The sequence below is a fragment of the Hoplias malabaricus genome, chromosome 3, assembly GCF_029633855.1.
Source record: "Hoplias malabaricus isolate fHopMal1 chromosome 3, fHopMal1.hap1, whole genome shotgun sequence".
NCBI classification, from domain to species: Eukaryota; Metazoa; Chordata; class Actinopteri; order Characiformes; family Erythrinidae; genus Hoplias; species Hoplias malabaricus.
This window is the reverse complement of record NC_089802.1, coordinates 54,146,826-54,164,373: the sequence shown is the minus strand read 5'-3', so window position 1 is coordinate 54,164,373 and position 17,548 is coordinate 54,146,826. Positions and strand designations below refer to the sequence as shown.

General features: G+C 38.1%; 1 protein-coding gene across 1 annotated transcript; it reads left to right on the top strand.

Annotated features, from left to right (window-relative positions):
• Positions 1-5,715: 5,715 nt before the first annotated feature.
• Positions 5,716-17,220, top strand: tmem45a (transmembrane protein 45a). The gene is made up of 6 exons (XM_066666238.1): positions 5,716-5,912; positions 11,060-11,261; positions 13,834-14,046; positions 14,594-14,778; positions 14,881-15,023; positions 16,069-17,220. The coding sequence occupies exons 2-6, from the start codon at positions 11,066-11,068 to the stop codon at positions 16,163-16,165; spliced, it is 834 nt and encodes a 277-aa protein (XP_066522335.1). The 5' UTR covers positions 5,716-5,912; positions 11,060-11,065; the 3' UTR covers positions 16,166-17,220.
• Positions 17,221-17,548: the final 328 nt, after the last annotated feature.

The following is a 17,548-nucleotide window of genomic DNA, read 5'->3' as shown; positions in this document are numbered from 1 at the left end:
CTGTCCCACCGTGCCGCCCCCGAAAACATACATTATAAAATATATATTTTATTTTATTTAAATTATATTAATTCATTGTCTGTAACCGCTTATCCAGTTCAGGGTCATGGTGGGTCAGAGTCTACCTGGAATCACTGGGCGCAAGGCAGTAACACACCCTAGATGGGGTGTCAGTCCTTCACAGGGAGACACAAACACACATTTACTCACACACTTCTGAGTTGCCAATCCATCTACCAACGTGTGTTTTTGGACCATGGGAGGAAACCTGAGCAAACACACAGACATAGGAAGAACACACCAAATTCCTCACAGACAGTCACCCAGAGCGAGACTTGAACCCACAACTCTGGAGCTGTGTGACTGCGACACTACCTGCTGTAGCACCCTGCCACCCTTACAGTAATTAGTTTTGTCATGTTGCTGAACCTATAGCTGAGAAGCTGAATTGCTAGCCTTCTTGTTTGCAGATGTGCTAACAGTCTGGATTTTTTTCATGTCTGTGTGGGATTACTTATGGTTTTATAACATATTTGTGTAATGCATACTGCATATTATAGTGAGAGAGCACTGATGAATGAAAACACAGAATGATTGCTGACCTGTTGTGACTTAAAAAGGTGACGCTGCACTACAGAACTAAAAAACATGAACATTTTTAAATATCAGAATGAACTTTTAAGACATAATTAAATTACATACCTTTTTAAAACAGAAGGAAAAATGCAGGCAACATGTATACACCAAGAGTATGAAAGTGAATTACAAGGGCTATGAACATGACAGTAGTTCCTGTAGACCCTTCTGAAGCAGACACTAATGACATGGCAAAAAAAGCAGTGCAGGGAATAATCCTCACCCAAACAAAAAGCCAGTAGGGTCAGGGTGTGAAAAAAAACAGTAAACAGAGAAAACCACATCACTGAAAACCAAGAGGGCTCAGTAATATCAAAGACCTCAAGCAGAGAGACCTCAATACATTCTGTGGTAAATGTATTAAATACAACCAACTTGTACCTATACATTCATTGGTCCCTTTTACGAGGTACCTTCTAACCCATTTATCATTTGTCAGTTTATGACCACAGGCCCACTGTGAACTAGATATTATTTGTGTGGTGAACCATTCTCAGCACTGCAGTGATACTGATGTGGAATTAAGTATCACAGAGGGGTTGATAGAACCAAGTATAAACAAAGCTGCTTATTCCAAAACATGATATCAGACCATCAATGTGCCAGCATTAAGAGCCCCTGTCTTGTACTATTGTTCCTCTATCCATTCCTAATCTGGCCAGCATCTGCCTGGCTTTAAGGACTGTCTATAACTCAAATGCATCCTTTTCAGTGCATTGAAGATTGGCTTTGGAAAATGTAGTTGTGTCCCATCTTTCCTGTCAATGCTGTCCTATGTGAGACTATCTACTAGTCATATGCCCATGTCCAGTTTCCCTGATGACCGTACAACATTGAGTTGACCTTTCTTGTTTCTGAGGGGTAATTGAGTGCCACTTGGTCAATGGTCATGGTCTAAACATGATCAGTTCTGCCACCACAACTAGGCTAAACAGAGAATAACCATTATTGTTCATTTAAATCTTTATGTTACTATTATCACCATAGTGTTTTGGGTACCTCCTACTTCTTGCATGCACAGAGAAGTGTTGTGGACTTAAAGTGAATGGATATGTACTGTAGTTAGGAACATAAAGGATTTTATTTTGGCTGCCTGACGTGAATGTGTGGAAGCTGTTCTGGACATGTACGATGAGATTTGGACTATTGTGTGATTTCGCTGGTGTGTTCAATGGTTGAATGAGATAAGGCAAGTGTCTGTGTAGTATCATGAAGGCCTGCATCTCTGGATCTGTCCATCCAGCTCCTCCTTATCCTTATCTTCTTCTTTTTCACACAGAGTTCCCTGTCCTCATACTCAAGTCCAAATTTCCCTTGCAATATCTCAAAAGGCAACTTTTTAAGAAAACTGTTTAAGTTTAAGAGAGTATTTCTTTATTGTACTGTCTTTAAATGTAGGCTTCCTTCCAGTCCTATTATGTCTTGCAACAGCACTAAACCCTGTGATTTTTAATGCAGCTTTTTAACATATACTTAATTTGTAAAACATAAAGTCCATTACAGGTACACTGCAAACCTGAATAAGTTAGCAGAATTAAAAAAAATTAAGGCAATAAATTGACATTTCATAGTTCAAAGTTCATAAACTCAAATGTCAGAAGTATGCATACACATTTATTTTAAGTGTCTACAACTTCATTTAATGATTAATACAACTCAAAAAAATATGCATTTCTGTTACTCAATACTATGAACTAATCTAACCATAGATTTATTCATTGTCTGTGCCAAGGTGCCAGTCCATCACAGGGAACCACACACTCACTATTGCACGGCCAGTCCTACCAACATGTGTTTTTGCACTGTAGGGGAACACACCATACTCCTCAGGGCAGTGACCCAATGCGGGTCTCGAACCCACGTTCCCCAATCTATGTGACAGTGATTCTACCTGTCACGCCACCACCCCCTTGCACTGAAATAAACACTTGAACTCGTCTAAATTCAGTAAAAACAATGAACTATGAATGAACTATGTCTGTGACTTCAGACATAATGCTGCATAAACTCAAAACATTTATGTTCAGTTAAATCTTTAATATCCAGCTATTTTTACTTAAAACCACAAATAGGACTCTGCTAAATCAAAATTTTACATTTTCACAAACTCAAAATGAAGAAATCTTTGAAAATGTTGTTTTGTTTATTTAATTGTTTAATTGAGTGAAACTTCTCAATATATTTTATGTTAGAATCACTCAATCCAGTTAATTACTTTGAACATTAGGGTTTACAGTGAAAGGCTTCACACACATCATGTCCTGGAACTGGATAAATGGTTACAGACAGTGAATGAATGAATATAAAAAGTATTACATTTGGTTACATACCATTTGTCTTACACTAAATGTTCCTGTAAATGGAATAAATGTGTTTAGTGTAATGATGATTCATGTTTCAGAGTAGGTTCAAGCTTAATCTGACTGTGGGGAACTGATGACCTACATCTGCCCTGATGTACAGCTATAAAGATATGAATCTACATTGGTTACTGGTGCAGTGTGTAAGTTCTAGACACACTTATATTATGTTAGTTAGAGTTAGAGATATTGAGTCCTCTAACTGAAGCACTGCTTTGCACCACCAGACAAAGAGGTGTTTTCAAACCAATGGACTGACTGTCTGACAGCACCATTGAATGTGGTTTAGTTTGTGTTTTCATAGAAGCAGACTTATAAATATGAACTTTTAAGAGTCAAGGAAAGCTTAATGATCTGTTCTAAATGACCTTTTGGACTGGGAGATGGTCTCTGATTTTTACACCGTATTTCAGCTGTCACTCCCTACCATGGGAGGGGTAAGTCATAAAATAATAATGGCTTACACACTATATTCGCCCTGTACTATATTTAACCACAATCTCTTCCTGTTTGAAGAGTGGTGTTTGTTTTGGCAGTAGTTTCATGTCTTCAGCTGACCTCAGAGCCACTGTCTGCCAAATGAAGGACAGTGTTAATATAAAAAAGGAAGAAAACGCTAAAACAGCACCAGTGAACACACAATTTTCTCGATGTGGTCTTCGTTCCCCTCAGTGCCCACCGTTCGTGCGACTTGTCTCGTGAAGACTCGCGTGACTCTGTGCACGTAGACAACCCCCGCTCCTCTGACCCACCCTCTCATCACAGACGCTCAAGAAAAACAAACAAGAAAACTCTGCTTTCTCAAACGAAACCTATGAGTTCAAGCGTATTTTGCTTTTATATATACATCCACCCGTTTCGCACAAGTGAATGAGCAGCAGTCTATGTAGCATGTAAAAACGCATTCCAAAGGACGGAGATAGAGTTTTTAGTGGGGTTTTCCTCTCACAACTCCCTTGTTCAGGGCACCATCCACCATCCACAGAATATACCTACAGAATAACACTACACACAATCAGTATAGAGATGTTTCCAACTTCGCTGAAAATCACTGACACACGTAGCGGTTTCCTGGAGAGGAGAAGGCGTCTAGACGCTGTTTCCCACCAGTTTTCTGACAAATCCCCCACCCCTCGCGTTAGGATTAGCTCACACTCTCAGGTCAAACTTCACCCCATACATTTGTAGGTTTGTTCTAGAATTTACTGCATGTGTAAATATGGGTTTAATGATCGATTAATAAAACACTGAATTTAATGAGAACACGTGTAAATGCCTTCCCACACTGAACTAAACACAATGTAACGGGTTTGTGACATTGTTCTTTATACAATTAAGTTATATTCAAATGATGCCAATATATCTGAAGAGGAAAATACAAATGAAATTCAGGTATGTTTTATAAATTAGATGTGTAGATGATGAATTCATTCATTATCTGTTACCGCTTATCCAGTTCAGGGAGGAGAGGGCGCCAGTCCTTCACAGGGCAACACAGACACACATTCACTCACACCTACGGGCACTTTTGAGTCGCCAATCCACCTACCAACGTGTGTTTTTGGACTGTGGGAGGAAACCGGAGCACCCGGAGGAAACCCACGCGGACACAGGGAGAACACACCAACTCCTCACAGACAGTCACCCGGAGCGGGAATCGAACCCACAACCTCCAGGTCCCTGGAGCTGTGTGACTGCGACACTACCTGCTGCACCACCGTGCCACCGTTAGATGCTGAATAAACATCTTTATATCACAATCCCAGTATGAAAGCATACATTATCAAGTTTTAAATTAGGACATTATATGTATATATGCATATGTGTGTATGTGTGTGTGTGTGTGTATGTGTGTGTGTCAGAGCTAGACAAATCAGAGGCATCCAAGGACACTGCTGTATACCTAATTAAAAGAAACATGTTATACCCTTCCATTTGATAACACTGTTGCCTGGGGTCTTAATGTCAGTGACATGCTTTGTTCAAAATATCATACCACAGCACCACTCATCATGTTCCTTTAAATGAGAATGAGCCACACAGCTTTCCTACAGTGTGAAGCAGCTGTGTCAAGAACGGGAAACAGAAGCTCTGTTTTTGTGGTTCATTCTCTGCTCGTTTTTGTTGGTTGTATCTTCTTTCTCTGACTCATTTTCATACAGTTATACCTCCCTTTTTGTTTAGAAGAGGGAATAATTCTAATTATATTATAATCGATATACACTTAAAGGAGCAGCACAAAATCAGAACAGCTCATTTTATCCTGTTTATAGACTTAGAAAAACGGACTGGGTAAACTGTTTTTCACAGTTTATGTGTTGGTAGTTGCTCCATGAGTTGGGCGTATAAAAGTGTGTGTGTGGGGAGGTAAGAAAAATATCGCAATTTGGTATTTTGCCCCGAATCAGCCTTGCAGTAGAGGCTGGATCCATTGGCCAATGACGGTACAGGAGTTTGACTTATATCCAATCGTATCGTTGGTAGGCGGGAACGTTCCGGATAACGGGTGGGAAGAAAAAACGACCCCGAACGCAGAGAAATTGCACACGTGGAATTCAATCCAGAGGTTTGATTGAGCAGTAGCCAAACCAATCACGATGAAGAGGCATCACGACAAATCAGCTTTGAACCAATGGGTGGCGTCCGAGGGATGGCCCTTAAAGTACACTCTTAAAAAATGATTCAGAAAGGACAAACATCTTGGAAATCTGAGAAAGAACTGGAGAAGTGGCAGCTCTGTCTAGTGTGGATGGAAGCTTTGTGAAGGTTACAGTGAACGGTTTTCCAGCAAAATAGGATATGAAATTCCTGTTATATTTTTCGTTTTAAAAATGCAAGAAAAAGACCTCGAGTACTGCAAGGTCTGACTCCTACTTGGGAACAGTAACGCTACTATTTTTTTGCCTGTCTTCTGAGGTAAGTAACGAGATAAAAAAAAATACAAAAATCGAATAAAAAAGCTGTTTCAGAAATCTGACTCACAACACATCCTAGTTTTACAAGACTTACAAAGCCGCCTGTCCGCTGCACTTTCTGAGAATGTTCATTTTACTTTGGTTATGGACATTAATATTGTTATTTTCCTAAAAAAAAAAGGCCAAGAACTCTTGGAAACTATTGGAAACCGAAAAAAACTAGACTTAAAACATACAGATACAGTTTTGATAACCTGGAAAGATCATATCGTGGCGGTTAAACCTTGGAAATCTGTTTAAGCCAAAAAAAGAAAACTGGCAAGAGGGAGAGTGGTTCTGAGCATCTGAAATGTGGCTCAAAGATGGTACTGTGGCTCAGGATGGTACTGTTTTCTATCTTTGAGCCACATTTTTTAAATGTGCACGCTATGAATTTTAAAATTCTGGCTTCTATCAAGTTCAGGAATTAAGTAGGAGTTTGGCTTTGGAGACTGATTCTTTTTTGTTTTCTAGAAATAAGAATATGTGAAGAACTTTACAGATTTATCAGCAAAATTACTTTTGAACTATAATATGTGAGGGAATTTCAACAGATTAATTCAATATACACCTATCCTTGAGGATTAGTTTAAAATAAGAACACTTTGTAATGTTATTTAATCAACCTTTTCTGTACCTATTCAAATTATTCACAAGAAACCATGTATGGTATTTGCTCATTTTATTTGTTTATTTTGTGACTGTTACTGAAGTGAGTTCTCATTAACCCTGCCAGTGCATTTTAGAGAATGTCATGATGGTTACACCATTACTTTACAGAAAAAGAAATAAAACACACCTATTCTTGTATGTACTGCTGTTAAATTGGACATTAGCATCGGTACCTTTAACTGAGTTGAGATAAGCTGGCACAGTTCTAGTTCAGTGTCAAACTGATTAATATTTGCTTATTCACATGCTTGCTTTGATGTAAGCTCTATTACTGTGGTGCTGTTTCACATTTTGTATGATAGATGCTATGAATATTTAGAACTCTGCTGTTATAAATAAACACAACAACATCAGCCAATCAGAGTGCTGATCCCCTCTTCATTGAAGAGGTACTCAGGGGGTCATCTTGTCTCCATGGCGATGGAACTACATCCTGGAGGAACAGGACTCAATCAAAGGGGGATTCCCATGTTCCCTAGGTCTAACAGGCCACTCATAAGGCATTGTTTGCGGTCCTGAAACCAGTAATAGCATAGTAAATTCTTTACTCCCTATAGTGATTGTCTACTTATATCATCACAAACTTCAGAATTTTTATAAATGAAAAATTTTCAGAACGTTTTCATTATCTGTTTTTGGTTATTACAGTATTTCAATGTAAATTTGGTGTGCAGGCCCCAAGTAAATATTATACCATATTGAAAACATAAGGACAAAATGAGACACCACAGGGAACCTTAGTAACACTTCTTAAGTTAGAAATTACTACATGCTGTGTTGAGCTATAAGAAAAAAAAAGCTAAAAACCCATAGTGTGTTTTTTAAGTGGAATTTTACACAAGATTCATGTGCAAATATTACCAAAATATAAGTCTAGTAGGTAAGTAGGGTCATGTGGCTTTAGGTTCAAACCCCATCTTGGTTCACAGTCTTTGAGAAGTGAAGTGTTCTCCTCATGGTTGTGCACCTCTGGGTGCGATAGTCTCCTCCCACAACCAAAACACTAAGATTGGTTATTAAATAGTGTCTGGATGAGTGTGTCATGCCACATGATTGGTGCCCTGTTCAAAGTGTGTTCCTGCCTTGCGCCCATTGGTGCCGTGTAGGTGCAGGACCCATCGCAGCCTTGAAAATGGTGAAGCTGTTACAGAATGAGCATAAGAAATGTATAATGAGCCTGTATATTATATTATTAATAATAATACAATTAATAAAATGTTTTAAAATAAACAATTTACATTATATTAAGAAAGAACTGAATAAAAATTCTTAATAATAAAAGATGTGATTGGGTATCTAAAAGAATAAAGGACCTGTTTTATTGGAGAAAATATACAGTCCTATAATCCTCAGTACACATCATAGGAAGGGAAAAAAATCCGTAGGACTATCTTAAATAGCTGAACAGTGACTTAATCATCTTTAAACAGCTGCCATTTGTTGCTCAAAGAATTGCATATCTTGCAATGCTGATAGCTACAGGGAGAGGGAGGGAGATATTATACTCAGCATTTAGATCTCTAGCCAGCTTTCTCATAAACATGATGTACATTATTTAAATATTTAAGAGAATTTCAAAACTAATTTTTGCTGCCTAGTCTCTATAGGCAAGATACAAGGCATTCAATCTTTTGAATTAGGTCAAAACCTCCCATTGTGCTATATTTTTATGTGTATTATTAACTGTCAAACAAAATAAAATAAAAATTAGCCCATGTGTCACAGTTGATCAGGGATGATCTTTCATTTACCTGAAAATACAACCTGAAAAGAAACATGAACGCACGAACAAACCTTACAAAACTGGACAGCAACAAAAAAAAAAAAAAAAAGAAAAGTGAACCGATATGGGGAGAAGTAAACACACGCACATACAATACCAGGCAAAGTAACACTGAAACCAAGAGAGTATATATACAAGGAACACCTGGAAACATAACCAGAGGGCAGGACCACAAAGGAGGCATAGGTGAGAACACTAATGACAAGGTGGGTCAAATGTCGAGACAGGGAAGAAGCAAGAACAAAACAAAACAGCCATGCACTGTAAAAAAAAATCTTTAAAATTTACAGTAAATAACTGGCAGCTGTGGTTGCTAGAATTTCATCGTAAAATATACGGTCATTTTTTTGGCAATCATAAATTTTACATTTAAGATCTGTTTTGTTTACAGTACTTTTCTGTTAAAAAAAAAACAGATATACACAGTAAAAAAGCCATAGTATTTACAGAAAAATAACAAAGAAACATTGTTTTGCCATAAAATTAACATGTAAATTGTGTTACAAATAAGAGAATGGAGACTGAGATATACACTCTAAAAAGAACCAACTTAATTGAATTGCTTCAATTGGTAACAAGTAATTCAATTAAGTTTATCCAACTTAATTTTTTAAGTTTTTTAAGGTTAAACTTAAAAAAATAAGTTGGATAAACTTAATTGAATTACTTGTTACCAATTGAAGCAATTAAGTTGGATCAACTGTTCTCTTTTTAGAGTGTAGCCATATTTAGATATAGCCAAACCACATCCTATATTCAGCTTTTAAAAGGAGATATTGCTGAAAGGACCAAAGACATGTGTGGTATCTGGGTGCCACACTCCAGCACTCGGAACAAAGGCTGATGGTGAACTTTCCTGACCGACACATGCCAAGAAACACAAATAAACAAAATAATAACCCAAGGCAACCCAAAATCAAAAAGTCTCAAAGACAGAAAAAAAACAAAGAAACTCTGAAAATCACAGAAAATATGAAGAAGCAAGGCATGCTAGGAGCTCCCTAATGAGTCACAGCTCCTCCCAGTACTTGGACACTTATACCGCCCCTAATGGTTTGTGTTTAACAGTGAAATAATGTATTTATTACAGTAAAGAGATTTTGGCTGATAAAATTGTTTACAGTATTTCACTGTTACAGAAACTCTTTTCAACCGTTTTAGAGTTTACAATCATTTACTGTCATGATTTAGTTTTCCACCGTAAAATTCACAGACATTTTTAACAGTGTGCTAAAAGGATGTGATGTGACAGACAACAGCGAAACTCAGAAAAGATACAAATAAAGACCAGGAAAAATAAAATACGGCAAATGTCTGACACCATGAGAGTAAGAGACTCTTTTCTAAACACAGGAACACTTGCTTTTGGTTGACCAGGAATTACTGACAAGGCAAGGCAAGAACACACCTTGGACATAGGGCAAATACAGGATATAGGGCAGGATCCTGGGGTTGTGTGACAGCAGCAATAACTGTTTAACCACCATGTTGCCTGAAAATGTTAGCATTCAGCATCAAATATTTCAATGTCATTACCAATCAATAGCAAAAGGATGTACTGTACCTTATGAGTGGGTGCACACGTGCCATGATCATCAATCATAACTTGTTGGTTTTACATTAAGAAACAGATAAAGCAGGTTAGTAAATCTCAAAATTAAATGGAACAACATTAATCCAAAAGGGAAACGGGGAGTTATTATGTATGGTGGATGATTTCGGTCATCTTTTATGATCAGCTTGAGCGGGTTGGTGATACTTTCTGGCATCCCCACTTCAGTTGAGCCATGATTGTACTTTTCTTGCACTCTGCCTCATGTAATAGCATTGCCAATGGGTGCTGAATAGCTCAGACAATGAATACTGACAGCAGAATACTTCCATGATAATGGGCTCTCAGGCTTTTTTCATTATCAGTGGAAAGCCATTTAATGGTGATAGGTGGTCACTGGTAACACTGACCTCAACACTATGAATTCCCTTACTGCCTTTCCTGCACTTTTATTACAATATGATGTTAGGTGTGGAGCTGTTGAGTCAGTGCAAACTGCATATCTCACCCTCAGAAAATTCATGAAGTCATTCTTTGGTCCAAGGCTTCACAAGACATTTTATAGGACAGTTTTGAACATGTTTTTCTTTACCCTCTGTATTCTTTGTTTCTTTCAACATATTTAAGTCATGGTTTCTTACGCCATAAATCCATATACACACACCAAGGCTCTCTTTAGGAACTTTATTATGTCTGATTGTCTTCTTTCTCCATAATCTCACGCACCCTTTCATTTTCCACTGCCTCTGATTGCAGGTCTGAATTTGTTTTTTTTCCCGCACTTGACTTGGCAGCACATCGTGCCTACTAACAGTTTTGCCATGTACAGAAGAGAGTTACAGATAAAGATGATAAAGTTAACAGTTGTGTTCTTAATGTACAATTATGTGTTATTATATAAATGTGTATTAATAAATTCTTGAGTACTTGTTAAATTTCAGTAACTAACTAAGTGGGCTTTATTTCTATTCTTATACTAGTCTCATCATTTTGATGTCCCAGTCTACACACATACTTTCACCTTGTTGTGTCTCCAGTAGTTAGTTCCAGAGAGATATGCTGATTAAGATCTCATATTCCACTTGTGTTCTATGACCTGCAGAGCAACATGGGAAATTTCAAAGGCCATGCTCTTCCTGGCAGTTTCTTTCTGATCGCTGGCTTGTGGTGGACTGTGAAGTACTCCCTGTGGTACGCCACCCGCAGGAATAAAAGTGCAGGTGCAGGGAGAATCGCCACACGTGCCGTTCAGCACCGCCTAGAGATCATTGAGGGAGCAGTAACACTCTCATTTTCTCTTATTGGTAAGCTACAGTCAAACATTTGAATGTCACTTAAAACAAGAAGCATGCTTTATTATTTTGTACAGAGTATCCATCATACACAAGAGTTGTTTAAATTACATGTTTTGTAGATTATCTATTTATGCACCCTTAAGAGAGAACACAGTTCTGTACATTTCAAAACACAGTGGCTGCTTATTTAGTTATTTTAATTAGCTAAATTAATATTTTTTTGCAATATGATGAACACGCCAAATTCAACAAAGTGGAAATTATTCACTAGATTTTGTTATAAATATATAATATTTCAGTTTGTAGAAAGTGCGCTTTATTTATTAAATGACTAGGGGTGTTCAAGTTTAGGGCTGTGCTTGCACGTGTGCAAAAGCACTACTCAAAATGGTTCTGCACCCCTTTTGAATCAGAAGTAATTGAGCGAGGAATGCGATTGGTTAAAATGGCCAAAATGACTCCCAATATAATTTTCTTTTTGGTACTGTACACTTAGTTCTGTTTCATAATTTGTTTGAAATGTGCAAACATCAGTATTTTGTTTAACTTGAATGGAGGATAAAGTAACTTGCTGCTTAAGAGGAAACTGCAGAATGTTCTAATGCTCTGCTGCCCCTGAGGCAGATTCTGTAAAAGTGCCCTCCTGCAAATGAAAGTTATGACTGCTGCCTCTGAAGGAGCTACAGAATGTTATACAATTGGTGCTTTTCCACTGGAACCTATACGACTCTACTCGACTCAGCATGGCTCTTTTGCTTTTCCACTGGCCAAATCTGGTACCTGGTGCCTGGAACCAGGTAGGTTTTCAGTCCCAGCTCACTTGGGGTTCCAACTGAGTAGGTACTAAATGGTGAAATGTAAACCGTGCAGAGTGCTGATTGGCCAGAGCTATGTCAATCACCACAAAAAGCAGAGCTCATTCAAATCCAGCACAAACTCGCCGCTTGTAAAATCACTTAAGTTACAGCAGCTTTCACATTTATTTTTATTGGACTCACAACGTCAGCTCGTGACTTTACCTCAAGGTGTTTTGAAGAGGTTTATATGCTCCTTGGGCTGATGGCCAATGAACATTTCCAGTGAAAGCCGAACGTGCAACTAGTAAAACTGATCTGTGAGAACTGGGGCACAGAGTCATGTTTAGTCCAAAAAACAGAAACAACAGGCGAATACATGATAAATAAACCGTACCTAACTTTACCTCCACTGTTGTTGTGGTTTTTAAAGACAGCGATTCCTGAAAGACTGGGTTTTTCGACATCCCCAGCTCCATTTCGCGGGAGAGCCCTGCCAGTGGAAAAGTAACAAGGTTTAAGCGTGCCAAGCCGAGACGTGTAGAGACAGACCCATGTGGTGGAAAAGCACCATAAAACGCTCAGCTGCCTCTGCGGAAGCAGAGAATTTTTTTTGCAGCTTTTTCAGAGGCAGCAATCATAAATTAAGTGTGGAAAAAGTGTACTTCTTTAGAATCTACTTAATAGACAGCCAGATTTTATTGTATAATACTCTGCAGATTCCCTGAGGAAGCGGTCATTACCCAAAAGGCAGCAGAGCATTATAACATTCTGCAGCTTCCTCAGAGGCACCAAATCACATTATCCTCAATTCAATCAATTGGAATATTGAGTATTTGAAAATCTCCACCCAATCTGTTTTAACCAATCACATTCATACTCCCGCTCCGAGTGACTGTCTGTGAGGAGTTGGTGTGTTCTCCCCGTGTCCGCGTGGGTTTCCTCCAGGTGCTTCAGTTTCCTCCCACAGTCCAAAAAAACACGTTAGTAGGTGGATTGGCGACTCAAAAGTGTCTGTAGGTGTGAGTGTGTGAGTGTTTGTGTTGCCCTGTGAAGGACTGGCGCCCCCTCCAGGGTGTATTCCCGCCTTGCACACAATGATTCCAGGTAGGCTCTGGACCCACCACGACCCTGAACTGGATAAGCAGTTACAGATAATGAATGAATGAACATTCATACTCACCTGTTGGCTAGTAACCAATTATGTTCCTTCTGCTTTGAAGGCAGCGCTGTCTCCAGAATCATTTTAAATAGTGCTTTTGCACATATGCACCATGCTTACTACCATAAAATAATGAGATTGTAAGATAGTGACTTATTAAAACAAGTTATAGTAACAAGTATTATAACATAAGATAGTGACTCAGTTAAAAAATTTAAGATACACCTGTCATAAATGTTCTGGCACTTTGCATCCTGACAAAGAATAATCTGAACTTGTTACATCAAAAAAAAATTTTTTTATTATTATTTGTTTATTGCTTGTTACTTAACTGTTGTTATGTTTTGCCTTGCCCATGTAATATGACTTGGATAATAATAAGGTTAGTGATATGTATAGTGAACAGTAATATATATATATATATATATATCATATTTCATTCATTCATTCATTCATTCATTCATTCATTGTCTGTATCCATCCATCAAGTTCAGGGTTGCGGTGGGTCTGGAGCCAACCCGGAATCACTGGGCGTAAGGCAGGAACCCTGCACCCCCACACCCTGGAAGGGGCAGCTTATTTTACAGTATGAAAAATAATCAAATCCCTGTTAATATACTTGCAGGTATACTAGGAGAACAGTTTGCAGCAGGTGGACCAAAGTTTCATTTGTATGACTACTCCTCTCAGCACTGGGACAAGCTCATGAACTGGCAGCACACAACCATGTATTTGTTCTTCGCTCTGGCAGGGGCTACATCACTTACTGTCCACAGCATAGACGGCGCACCTCTGGCCTTAGATCGCTTACTGCTAGGCCTTGCTTTTTTCAATGAAGGTAAGCCCTTAATGTTCTAACATGGCTATTTGGTATACACAATATTTAAAATGGTGGCATTTAAGAATAATTTTTAATGATTGAGTTTTTCTTGTGTAACATTTTAAAACAAGGAATAGATAGCGGTGTGTATCTCATGGATGCAATATAATCAGCAATATTAATAGCCTAATAATTTCAAAAGTAAGCAAGGTCCTTAAATAGATGTTTGATATCATATAAAAACACAGAAAAAACAAAACACAGTATCGCTTAGGACTGTATTACTAATTCCCCTTCCTTCTCTTTAGAGGGTCTTCCCTTCGTTCCATTCTAGTTTTGTTCCAAATGCGTTTGTCAAAAGAATATGATACTTTGCAAAACTTGCAAAAAAAAAAACATTTTTTTCTCCATCAGAAACATATACTGTACCATAAAGACATTTAATACATAAAACCTAAAATAAAATGTAATATTGCTATCAGAATCAAAAGTTGTTTCAAAGACTGTGTGCAGAAATGGTACTGAAAGTAAGTTGGACTGAACTGGAGTTGTCTGTGCCCTGCAGGATTTTTATTCCTTTATCATCTTCATGGCAGAGACATGCTGGATGTCCACATCCACATGCTTCTGTTGTATGCAATCTTTGGAGGGGCTCTTATCTGTCTTCTGGAGGTCTTCCACAGGGGAAATATCCTGCTAGAGCTGCTGCGGGCCACACTCTGTCTGCTTCAGGGCAGCTGGTTCTGGCAGGTCAGCATTTGTGAGCATTTGGCTGTGTGTCAGAGAAAATGAGTATAATTGTGTGATAAAGGCTGTTTTGTAACTCTTTCTGCCATCTGTCCTTTTACCCAGATTGCCTTTGTGCTGTACCCCCCCAGTGAGGTGAAGTGGGATTTGTCAGACCACAACAACATGATGTTCATTACCATGTGTTACAGCTGGCACCTTGCCTTCGCCCTGCTTACTGTAGCAGTAGCACACACCACTGTTCTTTGGTGAGTATGCTCAGGTCTCTGACTTTAGAGATTAGCAGCTTATAACTTATAAAGTAGCCCAGCATACAAGCAAAATGTAATCTCTGGCACCAAATGCACCCACTGATAACAGACAAATAAAATTTGCTTCTACTGGCACTTTAACCTATTCATTTTCCATATCACACAGTGCATGACAGTCACAAGGTGCAGCTCAAACTGGATTGCTGTGCAGCAAAAATTCAGAAAAGTACAAATTTCTTCAAATGAATTCAATCATAAGTCAGCCATGGGCAGACCAACATCATCTGCTTCTGGTTGGAGTGCATCAGATGGTATACTTTAGTTCCATAACAACAAAGAATATATGCAGTGAGCACAGCCATGCAATGTGGTGTAATACAGTGAGAAAAAGTGCAAACGTGATGCAACTCATATGAATACCGAGAGCTGTTGTCTTCTTTAATGTTTGGTTACACGCACTCTGCATATGTAATATATGCGTTTATGATGATCCCATATGTATACAGACAATTCAAGCTTCAACAAGATCATTACCACTAAGTTTTTGATTCATTTTTTAAAGAAAATATTTTTTTTTAAAAATGATATCAGCATTCAGGCGGCACGGTGGTGCAGCAGGTAGTGTCGCAGTCACACAGCTCCAAGGGCCTGGAGGTTGTGGGTTCGATTTCCGCTCCGGGTGACTGTCTGTGAGGAGTTTGGTGTGTTCTCCCCGTGTCCGTGTGGGTTTCCTCTGGGTGCTCCGGTTTCCTCCCACAGTCCAAAAACACACGTTGGTAGGTGGATTGGAGACTCAAAAGTGTCTGTAGGTGTGAGTGAATGATTCCAGGTAGGCTCTGGACCCACCGCGACCCTGAACTGGCTAAGGGTTACAGATAATGAATGAATGAATGATATCAGCATTCAGTTTGTACCATGCTATTTGCTGGGACATAAGCCACTCATAACTAATGCAGTAAAAAAATAAAATAAAATAAAACTTTAAGCCAAAATATATAGTATGGCTTTACATACCAACTGATTTCAGTATTTTCTTCCCCAGGGCAGTACGTTCTAAACTCAGAAGAATGCCACCAATGGAAATGGGTCTCTTGAAACCACGGGAAAGAGAAGGAGATTCTGAAGATGAAGTTTTATAAATAGTTGCCATTCTTATTCAATCTACTGTCTTTTTTTTGTTGTTGTTTTGACATTTGAACTTTTTCTGGTCACTGCAGACACTTTTTCTGGTCATTGCAGTTTGTCGCTGGGACCAAGTATGAGCGACTATTATCTCATCTTCAGCTATTGCTGCCATAATATTTTATTCCAATCAAGGTTAATTTTCTGTTTCAACAGTATCACCAGATATTGTCTTACTTATCTGTCTACTCAACACATTAAGTTTCCTCTACTTCATTTTATTGCCTCTTTGCTGCAAATATTCATTTTTTTTAGAACAAACAAAAACTGATATTGGATATTGATTATTTAGGAAGTCATTGCAGGAGATTTTTTTTAAATATTTATTTTATGTTAACTTTATACCATATGTGTATTCTTAATGCTTCCATAAGTAGTTCTAAACAATACAGTGCCATGAACCATCATTTATTCATTTGACATTCAAGGAAAGATCTCATTAGGCTTTTGAATGTTAACGGTCATTTTGACTGGCCTGAGCAGCCGTGTACACAGGGATACAGTTTGCTGAGGTGATTTCTTTTTTTCCTAACAAAATGGGTAATAAGATAGATTGGTGTTTAATGGTATATAGTAGTTCAGTCTTTATTGCAAAGGAAATTGGAAATTTCACTTGGAAATGTTTTGTTTTAGCCAGTTCTGCTGGTGGGTTTTATTACATTATGCTTTAGTCTTCTAGTCTTTTTTAAGAGGAACAGTGTGCAATCTGGGACAAACCTTGAATTACAACATATGACATATTTATTTCAATAAACAAGACATATATACGAAATGTAATTCACATTTAAAACTTGATATTTCTGTTTATTTATCTTTAATATATATTTTTGATCTTTTTGTAATGCATGTGATATATTACTTTATCCAAGAAATAGATCATTACTATTAGACATTGGAATATATGTTTTATATGTTCCTATAAATGTGTTTCATGTGATAGAGAATAATTTGTGATTGCTGCACTGTCCACTGTATGTATCGTATGGGTGATCCCAGGAGAAAATTGGTATAAAAAACTCCCTAGTCTCCATTAACCTGTCTTCATTAACATGCCATGTTTGTTACTCAGTAGCATACGCAGTCACTTTATCAGTCACACCTTTTCATTAATGCATATTACCAGCATTTGTAAAATTGACTACAACTCAGCATACAAGAACATAGATTGTTTCCAAAGCCACAGACCAAAATGAGTTGAGACAATGTCTGAATATATATATATATATATTATATATTTTATTTAAATTTTATGGTGTAGGCCGAAATTGAGCTTCCCCTCCTTGAAAGACCAGCATCCGCCACTGATATATATATATATATGAGGGGAAGCTCAATTTCGG